The 20743-nt window shown below is 47.6% G+C and overlaps 1 protein-coding gene across 1 annotated transcript in view; it reads left to right on the forward strand.

Annotated features, from left to right (window-relative positions):
- TMTC3 (transmembrane O-mannosyltransferase targeting cadherins 3) overlaps positions 1–20743 on the forward strand; it is a 114970-nt gene that overhangs the window by 49057 nt on the left and 45170 nt on the right. Inside the window, exons 6-7 of the mRNA XM_075344786.1 lie at positions 3775–4027; positions 10118–10266. Coding sequence (XP_075200901.1) covers positions 3775–4027; positions 10118–10266 — 402 coding nt within the window. The remainder of the gene's footprint in view (positions 1–3774; positions 4028–10117; positions 10267–20743) is intronic.

Genomic DNA, 20743 nt, shown 5'->3' on the forward strand with positions numbered 1-20743 from the left:
CGCCTTAATGACACACGTTACCCTTTCACCCCCTGACGTAGTTAAGGGTTGGGCTCTGTGTCACAAGGTGGATCCTCCAGTCTCCAGACTGGCGGCTAGATCCGTAGTATTAATGGCAGTTGGTTCATCTCTCATGGATGCCACTGACAGGCAAATAAAGCTTATGATGAAATCCATCTATGAAGCCATAGGCGCATCTTTGCTCCGGCCTTCGCAGCCGTGAGGGCACTCCAAGCTATCTCAGCTTCTCTGGCTGAGATTAATGCGGTCGTCGGCTGCCCCAAACCGCATCCTCGGTCGGTGGCAGGCTCTCCCGCTTTTGCGACGCCTGGTGGCCACATTTCCAAGACCGATGGGTGAGAGACATTCTGTCTCACGGTTACAGGATAGAGTTCAGCTCTCGTCCTCCGACTCGTTTTTTTCAGAACATCTCCGCCCCCCCGAACGGACCGTTGCGCTTTTTCAGGCGGTGGACACTCCGAAAACAGAAGGAGTGGTGATCCCCGTTCCCCCTTCAGGAACGCGGTCGCGGTTTTTACTCCAATCTGTTCGTGGTGCCAAAAAAGGACGTCTCTTTCCGTTCCGTTTTGGACCTCAAATTGCTCAACAAACATGTGACAACCAGGCGGTTTCGCATGGAATTCCTCCGATCTGTCATCGCTTCGATGTCCCAAGGTGACTTCCTAGCATCAATCGACATCAAAGATGCCTATCTCCATGGCAGATCGCTCAAGAGCATCGCTTCCTTCGTTTCGCCATCAGGGACGAACACCTTCAATTTGTGGCACTGCCTTTCGGCCTGGCGACAGACCCACGGGTCTTCACCAAGGTCATGGCATCCGTCGTAGCGATCCTACACTCTCATGGCCACTCGGTGATCCCTTACCCAGACGATATCCTAGTCAAGGCACTCTCACGGGTGGCTTGTCAACACAGTCTGACCGTTGCTCTGGAGACTCTCCAGAGGTTCGGGTGGATCATCAATTTTCCAAAGTCAAATTGGTCTTCGACCCAGTCACTAACGTACCTCGGATGGAGTTTCATACTCTCTCAGCGATGGTCAAGCTACCGCTGGACAAACAGCGGTCGCTGCAGACAGGGGTGCAATCCCTTCTACGGGCCCAGTCGCACCCCTTGAGGCGCCTCATGCACTTCCTGGGGAAGATGGTGGCAGCAATGGAGGCAGTTCCATTTGCGCAATTTCATCTGCGTCCTCTCCAATGGGACATTCTCCGCAAATGGGACAAGAGGCCGACGTCCTTGGACAGGAACGTCTCTCTGTCTCTGGAAGCCAAGACCTCACTTCAGTGGTGGCTTCTCCCCACTTCTCTGTCGAAAGGAAAATCCTTCCTGCCCCCATCCTGGGCTGTGGTCACGACGGACGCGAGCCTGTCAGGATAGGGAGCGGTTTTTCTCCACCACAAGGCTCAGGGAACCTGGACTCCGACAGAGTCCTCCCTTCAGATCAATGTTCTGGGGATAAGGGCAGTGTATCTAGCCCTCAAGGCGTTTCATCGGTGGCTCGACGGCAGGCAGATCCGCATACAGTCGGACAACGCCACGGCGGTTGCGTACATCAACCACCAGGGCGGCACTCGCAGTCGTCAAGCCTTCCAAGAAGTCCGGCGGATTCTGCTGTGGGCGGAGTCCACAGCCTCCACCATCTCCGCGGTTCACATTCCGGGCGTAGAAAACTGGGAAGCAGACTTCCTCAGTCGCCAGGGCATGGACGCGGGGGAATGGTCTCTCCACCTGGACGTGTTTCAAGAGAGCTGTTGCCGCTGGGGACCGCCGGACGTCGATCTCATGGCGTCTCGGCACAACAACAAGGTCCCGGCATTCATGGCACGGTCTCAGGACCACAGAGCTCTGGCGCCGGACGCCTTAGTTCAGGATTGGTCGCAGTTTCAACTGCCTTATGCATTCCCTCCTCTGGCAATGCTGCCAGAGTGTTGCGCAAGATCTGGTCCGACTGCCGCCACGCCATTCTCGTCGCTCCAGATTGGCTGAGGCGGTTATGGTACCCGGATCTGTGGCATCTCACGGTGGGGCAACCGTGGGCGCTCCCAGACCGACCAGACTTGCTATCTCAAGGGCCATTTTTCCATCTGAATTCTGCGGCCCTCAACCTGACTGTGTGGCCATGGAGTCCTGGCTCTTAGCGTCCTCAGGGTTGTCTCAAGATGTCATTGCCACTATGAGACAGGCCAGGAAACCAACGTCCGCCAAGATCTATTACAGATATTGGAGGATCTTCTTAGCCTGGTGCTCTGAGAGGGGGTTTACCCCTGGCCGTTTGCCTTACCCAGGTTTCTTTCCTTCCTTCAATCGGGTTGGACAAGGGTTGTCTCTCGGCTCCCTCATAGGTCAAGTCTCGGCGCTTTCCGTGTTTTTTCAAAAGCGTCTAGCCAGGCTTCCGCAGGTCCGCACATTCCTGCAGGGAGTTTGCCACATAGTCCCGCCTTGCAAGCGTCCGCTGGAACCCTGAGATCTCAACATGGTTCTACGGGCTCTTCAAAAAACCACCTTTTGAACCGCTGCGGGATGTCTCTCTATCACGTCTTTCGCAGAAGGTGGCATTTCTAGTGGCGGTTACTTCACTCCGTAGAGTGTCAGAGCTTGCAGCGCTGTCATGCAAAGGCCCTTTCCTGGTATTTCACCAGGATAAGGTGGTTCTGCGTCCGGTCCCGGACTTTCTCCCTAAGGTGGTGTCCACTTTTCATCTCAATCAGGATATTTCCTTACCTTCATTTTGCCCTCATCCAATTCACCAATATGAAAAGGATTTGCATTTGTTAGATCTAGTGAGAGCACTCCGGATCTACGTGTCTCGCACGGCGCCAATGCGCCGCTCTGATGCGTCCTTTGTCCTTGTCGCTGGCCAGCGTAAGGGTTCGCAGGCTTCCAAGTCAACCTTGGCTCGGTGGATCAAGGAACCGATTTTTTGAAGCCTGCCCTTCTTCTGGGCTTCCGATTCCTTCAGGGCTGAAAGCCCATTCTACCAGAGCCATAGGTGCGTCCTGGGCATTGCGGCACCAGGCTACGGCTCAGCAGGTGTGTCAGGCGGCTACCTGGTCGAGTCTGTACACTTTCACGAAACACTATCAGGTGCATGCCTATGCTTCGGCAGATGCCAGCCTAGATAGGCGAGTCCTTCAGGCGGCGGTCGCCCACCTGTGAGAGGGGGCCGTTGTTTTCGACTCTTTTTATCGAGGTATTCTTTTACCCACCCAGGGACTGCTTTTTGGACGTCCCAATTGTCTGGGTCTCCAATGGAGCGACAAAGAAGAAGGGAATTTTGTTTACTTACCGTAAATTCCTTTTCTTCTAGCTCCTATTGGGAGACCCAGCACCCGCCCCTGTTCCCTTCGGGCTGTTTGTTCTTTTGTGTACACATGTTGTTCATGTTGAATTGTTCTTTTGGTTCATGGTTTCAGTTCTCCCGAACATCCTTCGGATTGAATTTACCTTAGACCAATTTATAAGTTTCCTCCTTCCTGCTTTGGCACCAAAACTGATGGGCCCGTGATGCACGGGAGGGTGTATAAGCAGAGGGAGGGGTTACATTTTTTAAAGTGTAATACTTTGTGTGGCCTCCGGAGGCAGAAGCTATACACCCAATTGTCTGGGTCTCCCAATAGGAGCTAGAAGAAAAGGAATTTACGGTAAGTAAACAAAATTCCCTTCTTTCTGTTCATCTTGCAAAACACATCCATTTCTGTTGACCTGATGCTAAAAAAATCTAAACTTACCAATGTGTTTTTTCTTTACTAGATTTGATAACCCTGCCGCTGTCAGCACGACACCTGCAAGACAACTGACATTCAATTACCTCCTGCCCGTGAATGCCTGGCTCTTACTAAATCCATCTGAGCTGTGCTGTGACTGGACAATGGGAACTATACCTCTGATTGAAAGTTTCCTGGATGTCAGGAATTTGGCTACACTGTTATTTTTTTGTTTTCTGGGAAATTTGGTGATTTATAGTGTACGATATTCAGGTGATTCATCCAAAACTGTGCTAATGGTAAGTAGTTGTTTTTCTTTTGCCGTGTGTGTATGTATATACAGCGCCTTGCAAAAGTATTCGGCCCCTTTGAATTTATCAACCTTTACCCACATTTCAGGCTTCAAACATAAAGATAAAAATGTTTTAAATTAATGGTGAAGAATCAACAAGTGGGACACAATTGTGAAGTTGAACGGAATTTATTTATTTTAAACCCTTTTTAATAATAAAAAAAACTGAAAAGTGGGGCGTGCAATATTATTCATCCCCTTTACTTTCAGTGCAGCAAACACTCCAGAAGTTCATTGAGGATCTCTGAATGATCCAATGTTGTCCTAAATAACTGATGATGATAAATATAATCCACCTGTGTGTAATCAAGTCTCCATATAAATGCACCTGCTCTGTGGTAGTCTCAGTGTTCTGTTTAAAGCGCAGAGAGCATCATGAAGACCAAGGAACCAACAGGCAGGTCCGTGATACTGTTGTGGAGAGGTTTAAAGCTGGATTTGGTTACAAAAAGATTTCCAAAACTTTAAACATCCCAAGGAGAAGCACTGTGCAAGCGATCATATTGAAATGGAAGGGGTATCATACCACTGCAAATCTACCAAGACCCGGCCGTCCATCCAAACTTTTCATCTCCAACAAGAAGACTGATCAGAGATGCAGCCAAGAGGCCCATGATCCCTCTGGATGAACTGCAGAGATCTACAGCTGAGGTGGGAGAGTCTGTCCATAGGACAACAATCAGTCGTACACTGCACAGATCTGGTCTTTATGGAAGAGTGGCAAGAAGAAAGGCATTTCTCAAAGATAGCCATAAAAAGTGTTGTGTACAATTTGCCACAAGCCACCTGGGAGACACACCAAACATGTGGAAGAAGTTGCTCTGGTCAGATGAAACCAAGATCGAACTTTTTGGGAACAATGCCAAGCAATATGTTTGGCGTAAAAGCAACACAGCTCATCACCCTGAACACACCATCCCCACTGTCAACACATGGTGGTGGCAGCATCATGGTTTGGGCCTGCTTTTCTTCAGCAGGGACAGGGAAGATGGTTAAAATTGATGGGAGGATGGATGGAGCCAAATACAGGACCATTCTTGAAGAAAACCTGTTTGAGTCTGCAAAACACCTGAGACTGGGACGGAGATTTGTCTTCCAACAAGACAGTGATCCCAAACATAAAGCAAAATCTACAATGGAATGGTTCACAAATAAACGTATCCACGTGTTAAAATGGCCAAGTGAATGTCCAGACCTGAATCCAATCGAGAATCTGTGGAAAAAGCTGAAAACTGCTGTTCACAAACGCTCTCCATCCAACCTCACTCAGCTCAAGCTATTTGCAAAGGAAGAATGGGCAAGAATTTCAGTCTCTCGATGTGCAAAACTGATAGACATACCCCAAGCGACTTGCAGCTGTAATCGCAGCAAAAGGTGGCGCGACAAAGTATTAACTTAACCCCTTCACGATCGTGGACCGTAAAGTTACGTCCTATTTTTACGTGACTTAATGACCAGGGATGTAGCTTTACAGCCTAAAGTTCATTTGATTGCTGTGGCCATAGCAACGGCTTTCAAATTATGTCCCCTGCTGTTTCTTACAGCAGAGAACCTTTGCTTGACCCCAGGGGGGTTGGCATAGCCACCACCCGTCGGCGATCGTTGTGATTGGCTGTTCAAATCTGAACTGCCAACCATGTCGATCGCACTGGTTTCGGCTAAAATAATGCCTGAATCAGTGCGATCCTGTGAGATCCTGCTATGAGGTACTGCTGCAGCAGATCATAGCTAGAGCTCTAACATGGCGCCCCTGCAGCACTGATTGGAGCGATTGCCCATCATAGCACGATCACTCCAATCAGCGTGCAGTGGGGCGGTCTGATCAGGAGGTGACCGCCCTCCCCAGTCTTGTGTTGGTCTGGGGAGCCCTCCCCCAGCATGTATGCGGCGTGAACCGGCTGGTACTTGTAGTACCATGCCGACGCCTCCGCTGCTTATGCCCCCGCCCGATTGCCATTCCTGCTCCCCGTGAGTATTGCATGCTCCCCCTGATGGCCCCTGCGCGCTCCTGTGATGGCCCCTGCGCCCCCCCCCCCCCCCGTGATGGCCGCTGCACGCTCCCGTGATGGCCCCCTCTCCATCTGCTCTCCCTCTCCGACATACCCTACCTGCCTTCATCGGGTCGTCCGAGATCTTCACTGGCCTGATCACATCTGCCTCCATCGCTGGGTCCTTCCTGGGTCTTCTGTTGAGCTGTCCAACTTCCTGCCTGCTGCTCCTGTAATAAGCTGTCCACTTGCTGCCTTCTATTCCTCCTGCAGTTCCTCTGGTCAGTGATCCTCCTGCTAATCCTCTGGGTCCTGTGAGTATAACTTTTTTTTTTTTTTTTTCCCCTGTATCCCCTGTCTGGTTTTAAACCTCATACGTCCGTGCGTCCCGCCGATCGCTGATCAGTGATGCAGATAACGTATCTGCATCCGTGGCCAATTAATGATGCAAAGCGTCTGCGTTTGAAAAGTCAAATGGTACTCCTTCTCTTGAGTCCCGCCGTGCGCCCAAACAATTACTTTCCACCACATATGGGGTATCTGCGTACTCGGGACAAATTGCACAATATCTTTTATGGTGTATTTTTTTTCCTGATACCCTTGTGAAAAAAAAAGCTACCTGGTTCAAGTAACAGTTTTGTGTTAAAAAAAAAATATATATATTTTCACGGCTCAACGTTATCAACTTCTGTGAAGCCCCCGGGGGTTTTAAAAGGCTCACCAATAATTTAGAAAATTTTCTTGAGGGGTCTAGTTTCCAAAATGGGGTCACTTGTGGGGGAGTTCTATTGTTTAGGCGCGTGAAGGGGTCTCCAAACCCGACATGGCATCTGCTAATGAGTCCAGCTAATTGTGTTCAAAAATTCGAATGGCGCTCCTTACCTTCCGAGCTCTGCCGTGCACCCAAACAATTGATTTTTACGACATGAGGTATCGGCAAACTCAGGAGAAATTGCACAATAAATTCTATGGTGCCTTTTCTCCCTTGTGAAAATGTAAAGTTTTATGGCTAAAGTAACATTTTAATTTTCTCCTTCCACATGGCTTTGGTTCCTGTGAAGCACCTAAAGGGTTAATAAACTTCTTAGATTTAGCTTTGAGCAGTGTGAGGGATGCAGTTTTTAGAATGGTGTCACTTTTGGGTATTTTCTGTCACCTAGGCCTCTCAGTCACTTCAAATGTGATGTGGTCCCTAAAAAAATGGTTTTGTAAATTTTGTTGAAAAAATGAGAAATTGCTGTTTAACTTTGACCCCTTCTAACTTCCTAAGGGAAAAAAAAAATTGTTTCGAAAATTGTGCTGGTGTAAAGCAGACATGTGGGAAATGTTATTTATTAACTATTTTGTGTGACATATCTCTCAGATTTATAGGCCTAAAATTTCAAAGTTTAAAAATTGCAAAATTTTCACCAAATTTCCGAAATTTTCACAAATAAATGCAAAAAATATCGGCCTAAATTTACCACTATCATGAAGTACAATATGTCACGAAAAAACAATTTCAGAATCGCCGGGATCTGTTGAAGTGTTCCAGAGAACCTGTCAAAATGACACTGGTCAGAATTGCAAAAAATGGCCCCGTCATTAGGGTGTTTTAGTGGCCGGGGCTGAAGGGGTTAAATGGACGAATTATTTATTTTTTAAAAATGTTTAAAATTAAACAATACATTTCGTTCAACTTCACAATTGTGTCCCTCTTGTTGTTTCTTCACCATTAATTTAAAATTTTTATCTTTATGCTTGAAGTCTCACATGTGGGTAAAGGTCGACAAATTCAAGGGGGCCAAATACTTTCGCAAGGCACTGTGTGTGTGTGTGTGTGTGTGTGTGTGTGTTTACACACACACAGTTCTGGCAAAAATTTAAGAGACCACTGCAAAGTTTTCAGTTTTTCTGATTTTTCTCTCTTTATAGGTATATTTTTGAGTAAAATGTAAATTGTTTTTATTCTATAAACTACTGACGTCTCTGAATTTTGAAGCAATAAATTTTATATTTTCTGAAAATGAGAAATGGTCAAAATAACAAAACAATGCATTGCTTTCAGACCTCAAATAATGCAAAGAAAACAAGTTCATAATCATTTAGCAACAACAATACTAATAAGGTTTAAACTCAGGAAGAGTTCAGAAATCAATTTTTGTGGAACAATCTAAATTTTACTCAAAAATATACATATAAAGAGATAAATCAGAAAAAGTGAAAATTTTGCGGTGGGCTCTTAATTTTTGCCAGAGCTGTATGTATGTGTGCATATACCGTATTCATCATTTTATAAGACACACCGAATTACAAGACGCACCCCAAATTTAAAGATAAAAAAAGGTAAAAAAAAAATGGGATCCGTCTTATACTCCGGTGTAGTCTTACCGGAGGGGGGCGGCAGCGGTGGTGGAGCGTGGGTCACAGGAGGCAGAGGCTCTGCTGGCAGCGGCGGTGGGTCATTGGTGGTGGCAGCAGAAGCTGTGGTGGAGCAGGCCGGTGCGGTGAGTGTCCAAGTCTGTCCGTGGTCCGGGCTTCAAAGGAATGGTGCCCAGAGCGGCGCGTGCGCAGATGGAGCTCTCATTCAAGAGCTCCATCTGCACACGCGCGGACTCCCGGTGCCATCATTTGAAGCCGGGACTGCAGACAGACTAGGACACCCACCGCACAGCCACCGCAGTCCGCACAGCCACCTGGCTGCACAGAGAGGCAGGCCGCCCACCCGCCGGGACAGAGAAGCAGGCAGCCGGCGGGACAGAGACAGACGCCATGCCGTCCGCACGCACCTGTAAGCTACAGTATATTCAAATTTTAAGACACACTCCTAAGTGTGTCTTAGAATCCGAAAAATACGGGGGTGTATGTGTGTAATATAATTATATTATATACACATTTATTTAATGGAGTTGTCCACCACTTTTTATATTGATGTTAGGATAGGTCATAAATGTCTGATCAGCCAGGGTCTGACACCTGGCACCCCCGCTGATCAGCTGTTCTCGGTGTCGGCGGATTGGAATGCTCATTTCCAGAGTTGCCCCGTCAACTCCTAGTGGCCACGGCCGAGCACTGCACATCCGCCTCCCATTCTAATCAATAGTACCCGGTCGTGGCCACTATCAGATGTTGGAGCACCTCCGGAATTAAGAATTTCCAGCTAGAGGCTGCTGGCACAGTGAACAACATATTGGCTGGGGTGCCATATGTTGGGCCCCGGCCGATCAGATATTTAGGACGTACCCTAAGGATAGGCCATCAATGTTAAAGTAGTTGACAACCTCTTTAAAGCTGAATTAACTTTCGTTCTTGAACTTGGGGGAGAATTCTGTTTTTTTTTTTGTTTTTTTTTTGTCTCCTAAAAAGGGGGGGGGGATTACACAATAAATATGTGCTGACACAGCTATAAATTGTACTGACCCCAAAATGATGTTTAACACTCGCAGGAGGCGTGAAGTGCAATACCTAATCAATGACTGAATCACTTTATTTTTTTTTTATTTTTTTCTTTCCCCCCTAAATAAAAATGTAATGAAAGTTTGTAAGCCCCTTCCTGCCGCTCATCACTGCTGCAGCCAATCACTCAGCTCAGTAATTTGTGACATATACATGAGCAGAGTCAGTGCGCTCAGTGATTTGGCTGCATCGGTGATGTGTAATGTAGCCGTGAACCTGCGCTAGACATAGAATATACACGTATAAAAGCATTTGAAGTCTTGATTGAATAAAGTATGCAACCCCTAACACAAATACAGACCCTGTTTGTGTGGACAATCCTTTATTTGGAGAATGGGAATAGCTAGGAAAATGTTCCAGAGGGATATGGCATGATCAGAGGCTTTATTTAGGAACTAGATGGTTATTTTCCACATATTGGTTTACTTCATAAAATCCTTTTAGGTTTCCGTTTTTTTTATTCAATCCAGAGGTGTTGATGCAAAGTTTGGGAACGATTTTTACATGAGGTTATTTGTGCGGGTGTTGCTAGTTCCTGCAATTTGTTAGGTCTGGTTTTATCATTTTACGTAAGCGAGACTCCACTGTTTCATGTCCTTATCCATTTCCCTCAGGGCCTGTGCCTAATGGTGCTGCCTTTTATACCTGCCTCAAACCTTTTCTTCCCTGTCGGATTTGTGGTCGCAGAGAGAGTATTATATGTACCAAGCATGGGATTCTGCATCCTTGTAGCTCATGGCTGGAAGAAATTATCAAGTAAAAGGTAGGAAATTTCAGAAAATGGCAAGTAGTGACCTCATTAAGTAATCCACTCATTGTTTTCCACCTTAATAAGTGGGGGGTTTTAAGCCAAAAATACAGTTCTCTGATTCATTACGTCATTCTATATGTGTAGTTTCTATCTCTAAAATATATATAGATGTATTTATTGCACGATATTATACAGTCACCCACATTACATGTGCTGTATTTGTCTGGGAAGATATATATCCACATGTATGTATGTTTTCCTCTATAAACTTGTAGGTCTTCTTAAGCTGAACCACATGTATTTTGTATTGTTCCCAAATGGCTTGTAACTTTTAAAGCTTTTAAAATGGACAAGTCTATTTATTGATATGCTTAGTGAGAGTGCCATACATCCCTGAAATTATTTTTTATAGATAGCAGCCAAGATAAGGCACTCCAGCATTTTCTTTATTGGGAATACAAGAATTATAACCGTTAATTAAAATGTTGGAGCGCCTTATCTTGACCCCCTGAAAATATTTCTAGATATCAATAGACTTGGCATCGCCATTCCCCTTGTCAATTTGGGTGTGTTCTACACAGTAATACTGATTGGAATCTTTGCAGAATGAGTATGTACGAGAGTATTTACAAAAATAGGTCCTTTTTAGATGTGCTTACGAGTCGAAGATCTTGTACCGAATCATGATGGTTCCTCCCTATGGTACAGAAGAGCCTGGAGTTAATACTTTAAAATTACAGCCCTTAAAGGAGTTGTCCGGGCTTTCTCTATAATTTGTGTGTGAACCTGGGCTGCAGAATGCTGACAGTCTGTAATATACTCCCTGTCAGCATTCTTCACCGTTACCTAGCTATCACACATAGTTATGTGACTAGCTCCCTCCTGTTTCAGGAGGAGCTGCTCACACCCTTCCTGTCTGGTAGAGACTGGTTGTAATGTCACAACTGAAGCCACGCCCAGTCTGTGCCAGACACTCCTCCTGCTTTAGCCTGCTGCAGGCAGCAGGAGCATGGCTCAGCTGATTGGACTAACCAGACCAATCAGCTGTTCACAGGAGACAATTGCTGAATTAAATGGTGAAGAATAAAGCTGAAAGCTTCTTTCTCCACTGTTTAATCTCAGGAAAGTCTGAAGATCCTTTAAGGACCTTTTGGGTCACTTGACAGCATCATGTGGCTTAAAAAGAAAAAAAGCTGCCAAATACCCAGTGCATTCCTGACACCCTAGGGAGGAAAAGGCTCCTAAATAGACACACAGAACATTATTTTATTTTTATCTATCTCACACTGGTATAGGGATTTTGGTGCCAAATGATGTTTGAACAGCTTCATATTAAGTTTTTCTTTGTCGCTCCTAATTGGGAGACCCAGACAATTGGGTGTATAGCTACTGCCTCCGGAGGCCACACAAAGTACTACACTTAAAAGTGTAAGGCCCCTCCCCTTCTGGCTATACACCCCCCCGTGGGATCACGGGCTCCTCAGTTTTATGCTTTGTGCGAAGGAGGCCAGACATCCACGCATAGCTCCACTGTATAGTCAGCAGCAGCTGCTGACTATGTCGGATGGAAGAAAAGAGGGCCCATACTAGGGCCCCCAGCATGCTCCCTTCTCACCCCACTTTCTGTCGGCGGTGTTTGTTAAGGTTGAGGTACCCATGGCGGGTACGGAGGCTGGAGCCCACATGCTGATTCCTTCCCCATCCCCATTAGGGCTCTGGGTGAAGTGGGACTTTACCGGTCTCCGGGCACTGAGGCCGTGCTCCATCCACAGCCCCTGGAGGATCTGCTGGATACGGAGCAGAGTTTTCTCAGGGACAGGACCCTGCTCCATCAAGGTACTCCGTGTCCCCGTGCTTATCGCACGCACACTGCAGCATTGCTGGGTGTGTTAGTGCGCCGGGGTAAACAGCGATGCTGCGCTGGTGCCGTTACTCACTACAGCTCTGCTGAGTGAGGTGATTTGTACGATCGGCCGATCCGGCCGCTGGGGTCAGTGTTTACTGGTCGCGGCTGGGATTTGTGGTGCGCCGGGGACTTCCGCGCTGGCCGTGCATATATGACGGCCGCGCTAGATTACTACAGTCCCCGGCTTTTGCGGCCTAGTTCGTATCGTTCCCGGACCTGCCAGTCAGGAGGAGGGCGGGACGCTGTACAGTCCAGCAGCGTTAAGAGCTGGAGTCTGTTTTACATACTCCAGCCCTCACACTAGGCACAGGGGGACGCAGTTTCCCGCTCTTTTGTTTGGGACGCCCACGGTCCGCCCCTCTTCACAGGACGCCGGCAGCCATTCCTGCCTACACGCTGAACTGCGGAGGGGAGGCTGGGAGACCCAGACAAGGGATTCTACGATCTCACACCCGCTTTTCAGCGGGCGGTAAGCAGCCCTCAAGGGCTCTCCCCCACTTGTGCCATAGTGTACTTTGTATTTTGTGCTGGCAATACTCTGCACTGTACAGTCGCTGGTGGTTTTCTGCTATATACCCTCCTTAGATTTCACAAGGAGATAACAGCATGTCGTCCGCAAAAAGCAAAAGTGCCAAGGCACGGACTTTATATGCTGCTTGTACCGCATGTGGGGCTACTCTACCGGCAGGTTCCACTGACCCCCATTGTGTGCAGTGCTCGGCCCCTGTGGCAATTGCTCAGCCGGGGCCGCTGGTAGAGGTGACCCAGGGAGAACCACCTGTAAATGCTGTCCAGGTGACAGGGACGGAGTTTGCAGCTTTTGCTGACAGATTGTCTATGACTATGTCTAAAATTCTTGAAACATTGCAGTCTAGACCAGTAACTCAGACCATGGGCACTGTTGATCCATTGCCCCCTGGTCCCCGTCAGCTGGACCACTTCCTAGCTCCGGGGGTGTCATGTGCACCCCAGGGTGACGGCTCTGACTCGGACGACAGTCCCAGACAACCTAAGCGGGCTCGCTATGAGCGACCCTCAACTTCATCACACTGGTCAGGGTCCCAGCGGGACGACTCTCTGTGTGATGAGGCGGATGTAACTGATCAGGAGTCTGATGCTGGGGCCGCTCTCAATCTAGATACCCCGGATGGTGACGCCATAGTGAATGATCTTATAGCGTCCATCAATAGGATGTTAGACATTTCTCCACCAGCTCCTCTTGCAGAGGAGGCAGCTTCACAGCAGGAGAAATTCCATTTCAGGTATCCCAAGCGTAAATTAAGCACGTTTCTGGACCACTCTGACTTTAGAGACGCAATCCAGAAACACCACGCTTATCCAGATAAGCGTTTTTCCAAACGGCTTAAAGATACACCCTATCCTTTTCCCCCTGACGTGGTCAAGGGCTGGACACAGTGTCCCAAGGTGGACCCTCCAATCTCCAGGCTTGCAGCCAGATCTCTAGTTGCAGTGGAAGATGGGGCGGCACTTAAAGATGCCACTGACAGACAGATGGAGCTCTGGTTAAAATCCATCTATGAAGCTATTGGAGCGTCGTTGGCGCCAGCATTCGCAGCCGTATGGGCACTCCAAGCTATTTCAGCTGGGCTTACACAGGTCGACACGGTCACACGTACATCTGCTCCGCAGGTGGCACCCTTGACCTCTCAAATGTCTGCATTCGCGTCTTACGCGATTAATGCTGTCCTAGACTCTACGAGCCGTACGGCGGTGGCGTCAGCCAACTCTGTGGTTTTACGCACAGCCCTGTGGTTGAGAGAATGGAAGGCAGATTCTTCTTCCAAGAAGTGCTTAACCAGTTTGCCTTTTTCTCGTGACCGATTGTTTGGTGAGCGTTTGGATGAAATCATTAAACACTCCAAGGGTAAGGATTCATCCTTACCTCAGCCCAGACAAAACAAACCTCAACAGAGGAGGGGACAGTCTGGTTTTCGGTCCTTTCGAGGCTCAGGCAGGTCCCAATTCTACTCGTCCAAAAGGATCAGAGGGGCTCAGATTCTTGGCGGACTCAATCACGCCCAAAAAAGCCAGCCGGAAGAACCGTTACCAAGACTGCTTCCTCATGACTCTCAGCCTCCTCTCTCCGCATCCTCGGTCGGTGGCAGGCTCTCCCGCTTTGGCGACATTTGGTTGTCACAGGTCAAAGACCGTTGGGTGAGAGACATTCTGTCTCACGGGTACAGGATAGAGTTCTGCTCTCGTCCTCCAACTCGCTTCTTCAGAACTTCCCCACCGCCCGACCGAGCCGATGCTCTGCTGCAAGCGGTGTCCGCTCTAAAGGCGGAAGGAGTGGTGACTTCTGTTCCTCTTCAGGAACAAGGTCACGGTTTTTACTCCAATTTGTTTGTGGTGCCAAAGAAAGACGGGTCGTTCCGTCCCGTCCTGGATCTAAAGCTGCTCAACAAACACGTAAAAACCAGGAGGTTCAGGATGGAATCTCTCCGCTCCGTTATCGCCTCAATGTCTCAAGGAGATTTCCTAGCATCAATAGACATCAAGGATGCTTATCTCCACGTGCCAATTGCGCCAGAGCATCAGCGTTTTCTACGCTTCGTTATAGGAAGCGAACACCTGCAGTTCGTAGCTCTACCTTTCGGGCTGGCGACAGCCCCTCGGGTCTTCACCAAGGTCATGGCAGCAGTAGTAGCAGTCCTGCACTCGCAAGGTCACTCCGTGATCCCGTATTTGGACGATCTACTTATCAAGGCACCCTCTCAAGAGGCATGCCAACACAGCCTGAACGTGGCACTGAAGACTCTTCAGAGTTTCGGGTGGATTATCAACTTTTCAAAGTCAAATCTAACCCCGACCCAATCACTAACATATCTTGGCATGGAGTTTCATACTCTCTCAGCGATAGTGAAACTTCCACTGGACAAACAGTGCTCGCTACAGATAGGGGTGCAATCTCTCCTTCAGGGCCAGTCGCACCCCTTGAGGCGCCTCATGCACTTCCTAGGGAAGATGGTAGCAGCAATGGAAGCAGTTCCTTTTGCGCAGTTTCATCTGCGTCCACTACAATGGGACATTCTCCGCCAATGGGACGGGAAGTCGACGTCCCTCGACAGGGAGGTCTCCCTCTCTCAGGCAGCCAAGGAATCTCTCCGGTGGTGGCTTCTTCCCACCTCATTGTCAAAAGGAAAGTCGTTCCTACCCCCATCCTGGGCAGTGGTCACGACAGATGCGAGTCTATCAGGGTGGGGAGCAGTGTTTCTCCACCACAGGGCTCAGGGTACGTGGACTCGGAAAGAGTCCACCCTTCAGATCAATGTTCTGGAGATCAGAGCAGTCTATCTTGCCCTACAAGCCTTCCAACAGTGGCTGGAAGGCAAGCAGATCCGAATTCAGTCGGACAACTCCACAGCGGTGGCATACATCAACCACCAAGGGGGAACACGCAGTCGGCAAGCCTTCCAGGAAGTCCGGCGGATTCTGACGTGGGTGGAAGACACGGCATCCACCATATCCGCCGTTCACATCCCAGGCGTAGAAAACTGGGAAGCAGACTTTCTCAGTCGCCAGGGCATGGACGCAGGGGAATGGTCCCTTCACCCGGACGTGTTTCAGGAGATCTGTCGCCGCTGGGGGATGCCGGACGTCGACCTGATGGCGTCACGGCACAACAACAAGGTCCCGGTTTTCATGGCACGGTCTCACGATCACCGAGCTCTGGCGGCAGACGCCTTAGTTCAAGATTGGTCGCAGTTCCGGCTACCGTATGTGTTCCCACCTCTGGCATTGTTGCCCAGAGTGCTCCGCAAAATCAGGTCCGACTGCCGCCGCGCCATTCTCGTCGCTCCAGACTGGCCAAGGAGATCGTGGTACCCGGATCTGTGGCACCTCACGGTAGGCCATCCGTGGGCACTACCAGACCGTCCAGACTTGCTGTCTCAAGGGCCGTTTTTCCATCTGAATTCTGCGGCCCTGAACCTGACTGTGTGGCCATTGAGTCCTGGATCCTAGCGGCCTCAGGTTTTTCTCATGAAGTGGTTGCCACCATGAGACAGGCTAGGAAACCAACGTCCGCCAAGATCTACCACAGGACGTGGAGGATATTCCTATCTTGGTGCTCGGCTCAGGGAGTTTCTCCCTGGCCTTTTGCATTGCCTACTTTTCTTTCCTTCCTGCAGTCTGGGTTGGAAAAAGGTTTGTCGCTTGGCTCCCTTAAGGGTCAAGTCTCCGCGCTATCCGTATTTTTTCAGAAACGCCTGGCGCGACTTCCTCAGGTACGCACGTTCCTGCAAGGGGTTTGTCATATCGTCCCCCCTTACAAGCGGCCATTGGAGCCCTGGGACCTGAACAAGGTTCTAATTGCTCTCCAAAAGCCGCCTTTCGAGCCTATGAAGGAGGTTTCCCTTTCTCGTCTTTCACAGAAAGTGGCCTTTCTAGTGGCGGTCACGTCTCTTCGGAGAGTGTCCGAGCTGGCGGCGTTATCATGCAGATCTCCATTCCTGGTATTTCACCAGGACAAGGTAGTTCTGCGTCCAATTCCAGAATTTCTTCCCAAGGTGGTATCTTCCTTTCATCTCAATCAAGATATCACTTTACCGTCTTTTGTGTCCGCATCCAGTTCACCAATTTGAAAAGGGTTTGCATTTATTGGATCTGGTGAGAGCACTCAGGATCTACATTTCCCGCACGGCGTCTCTGCGCCGCTCGGATGCACTCTTTGTCCTTGTCGCTGGTCAGCGTAAAGGGTCGCAAGCTTCCAAATCCACCCTTGCGCGTTGGATCAAGGAACCGATTCTTCACACCTACCGTTCTGCTGGGCTTCCGATTCCATCAGGACTGAAAGCCCATTCTACCAGAGCCGTGGGTGCGTCCTGGGCATTACGGCACCAGGCTACGGCTCAGCAGGTGTGCCAGGCGGCTACCTGGTCGAGTCTGCACACTTTTACCAAGCATTATCAGGTGCATACCTACGCTTCGGCGGATGCCGGCCTAGGTAGACAAGTCCTTCAGGCGGCGGTGGCTCACCTGTAGGAAAGGGCTGTTTGACGGCCCTATCACGAGGTATTCTTACCCACCCAGGGACTGCTTTTGGACGTCCCAATTGTCTGGGTCTCCCAATTAGGAGCGACAAAGAAGAAGAGAATTTTGTTTACTTACCGTAAATTCCTTTTCTTCTATCTCCAATTGGGAGACCCAGCACCCGCCCTGTTTTTCTTAGGAAATTTGTTTTTTTCGGGTGCACATGTTGTTCATGTTGAACAGTTCAGTTCTCCGAGGTTGTTTCTCGGGTTGAATTTGTATTTAAAACAGTTATTGGCTTTCCTCCTTCTTGCTTTTGCACTAAAACTGAGGAGCCCGTGATCCCACGGGGGGGTGTATAGCCAGAAGGGGAGGGGCCTTACACTTTTAAGTGTAGTACTTTGTGTGGCCTCCGGAGGCAGTAGCTATACACCCAATTGTCTGGGTCTCCCAATTGGAGCTAGAAGAAAAGGAATTTACGGTAAGTAAACAAAATTCCCTTCATTGTGCTGATGAAGAATATGACTTCAGTTTTGCCAGATTGTTTTTAACAATTAAATATCTCAGAAACGAAAGGCAATCAGAATTAAAAGAATATTGTTAAGTTTGTTACAACTAGTAAATAAACAATCTAAAACATACAAAGCTGTAGTGGATGGTGAGATATGCTGGTCAGGGTATTTATCTTTTATCTACCTAGTCTAGAGTCAAGTCAAGTCACACAGTGCAGCGTGGCATGGAAGTGGCTTTTGGCAAAGTTTATGGTGCGCCAGTATGATGCTACCTAGGCTTTGGTCGTCGGATTCCCTGGACTATGTGGGACCTTTTTTGTGGGATTTTTTTTTTATTTCTTTAATTAAAGTGGTTAATGAGGGTAGGTGTGGTGGAATGTTGTTTTTTTTCAATAAAGTATTTTTGTGAGTTTTTATTTTTTACTTACTGGTTTCATAATGGATGTTGTCTGATAGACCACCTCTCCATTACTAGCACCAAGGCTTGATGTCAGCTGTGTTTTTGTACACTACACCGGTGACATCAATACCAAAAACCATTATCCTGATTGCTAAAGCACCAGGTCATCAGAAAGTGTTGTGGTGAACCATCAGAATTGTCACATCTAATGTGATACGCCACTTCTGGGACAAATGCGGGCTGGTATTTTTAGCCTGGGAAGGACCCAATAACTATGGACCTTCCCAGCCTGATATCTGCCCCCAGCTATCTGCTTTACTTTGGCTTGTTATCAAAAATGACTATACCCTCCACGTGCTAGGTACTAAAGGGTGCAATTTTATGGCTTGTGTGGCTGTGAAGATATCTATCTATCCATCTATCATTATCTTTGCACATATTTAATGCATAAAATTCAGTAATTTCTTGAATGCATTTTATTCCGGTACATGTCACATAGTTGGCAGACACGGATGGTGAAAATTGACTGTGCCATACTTTCTTGTGTACATGTGAAAGAGTATTGTGAGGTTCTACAACAGCTGAAGTGTGTATTATGAGGTTCTGTATCAGCTGGTATCTATAATGAGGTTCAGCAGCAGCTGAAGTGTGTATTATGAAGTTGTGCAGAAGCTGAGGTGCGAATTATAAGATTCTACAGCAGCTGAGGTGTGTATTATGAGGTTCTGCAGTAGCTGAAGTGTATTATGAGGTATATATGTAGACACACACACACACACACACACACACACACACACACACACACACACACACTCTTGCATACATGCATTACTATAGACTGAGGTATGCAGCAGCTGAAGTAGAGTGTATTACGAGGTTCTGCAGCAGTTGTCTATTATAAGGTACCGAAGCAGCTTGGATGTGCATTACAAGGTTCTGCAGCAGTTGGTGTGAATGTAAAGGTTTTACAGCAGCTGAAGGGTATTTTGATGTGGTTATGAGGTATACATGTAAATAGGCACACACACTTATACACTTACACTCTTGCGCTCGCACACATATCTCTATAGACTTTCCATATGTCGGGTAATGTTGGGGACATATGAAGCTCTATCACCCTGTGGATGTGGTCTGGAATGTAGTGCTTGTGCTGCTCTTCTCAAGATCTCTGCTCTGTTACTTCCAACACTGGAGTGATAATACAGGTCAGTGCAGTTACAGATTACTGATGGGTGTATTGAGCGGGGCTGGAGCAGATGCTGGACACTGAGGCAGGTCGGCACCTGCTCTGGCTGTGAGATTAGAAAAGAAAAACAGCAGACAACCGTGAAGTTTGATAGACCTGCAGGTAAACAAAGTGGCTGCAGGGAATGAAGTGAAATTGAGGAGGAACGAAAGGTAGAAACAAAAAACTAAATTTATAGGGTTCGTATAGTTCAATATAGCACAGATTAGCTTTAAAAACAAGAAAAAAAATTAATTTAGGCTTGGACAACCTCTTTAAACGGAACCTGTCACCAGATTTGGTGTCACCACCTGTGGGCTTTTATATACAGCATTCTAACATGCTGTATATAAGAGCCCAGGCCGCTGTGTAGAACATAAAACACACTTTAATACTCACCTAACCAGTGGTACAATGCAGACTGGTCGGATGGGTGTGTCTGTTTTCCGGGTCTGGCGCCTCCTCTTTTGGCCATCTTTTGTCCTCCTTCTGAAGTCTGGGTGCATGACGCGTTGTACGTCATGCACACTAGCCGGCATTGAGGCTTGTTCGTCAAGTGAGATGAAATTTGTAATGTTGCTGAAAATCCTTGTTCTCGGCAGCACACAGTCCTTAGTAGCCAGATGATCTGGCACCTATAACTTAAACTCTATCAAAACTGAAGAGGACAATAAAGGACAGTCATCTTAATGAGCTCTTCACGTAAAAGAGGAAATGTTGGAATAGTTGATCTGCCGGTTAACGCCACAAATCTTGCATCCTAGCTGATGACAAAGATTACTGCTTCAATTTTCACTGCAAAAATACAATCTGGAATTTGTCTCCGGCCACAGTTGCTTCCCTTTCTTGCCTCTTAGTCTAAAATCTTATGTACACATAGATTCCTTGGATGTATGTAGGGTAGGGTTTGCATGTAACAATATAGGGAAGCGTGACTCTGCAGCTAGTTGCATGACTGTGGTTACTTAGCGAATTAATGATAGATTTAGATTGAGAAATTACCGGTCAGCGGGTGAAAAGGCTGAAATGTCTTCATTATAGCCAGGACATTATGTCTTGTCCAGGCCAGCTGTCTTACAAGGAGCTACAAATTGAATTTGTAGAGTTTTGTATCTAGAACTTTCTAATGCTAATTAATATAAATCAGTTATCTTAACGTAATTTGCCCTGAAGAAAAATATTACATCCTGTCTGTTTTGTATCATTACAATATATATAGCCTAAACTAATTTCCTTTATTGATTAAAAATTAATCCGGCAGGAACGAGATCAGTAGACTAAGCAATGCATTTACACACTCCGGCCAGCCGCGCCTGCTGACCGAGTCCTCTTGCTAAATGATATGGTTTACCATTTACGTGAATATTATTTCATCTGTTTCCTGTATGTCCATCCTTTCTGTTGGAAACCGGTGTTTAAACTTGCAAAACACTTTGATAAAGAGCTTTTAAGCA

Source organism: Anomaloglossus baeobatrachus, chromosome 4 (assembly GCF_048569485.1).
Source record: "Anomaloglossus baeobatrachus isolate aAnoBae1 chromosome 4, aAnoBae1.hap1, whole genome shotgun sequence".
In the NCBI taxonomy this organism is placed as follows: domain Eukaryota; kingdom Metazoa; phylum Chordata; class Amphibia; order Anura; family Aromobatidae; genus Anomaloglossus; species Anomaloglossus baeobatrachus.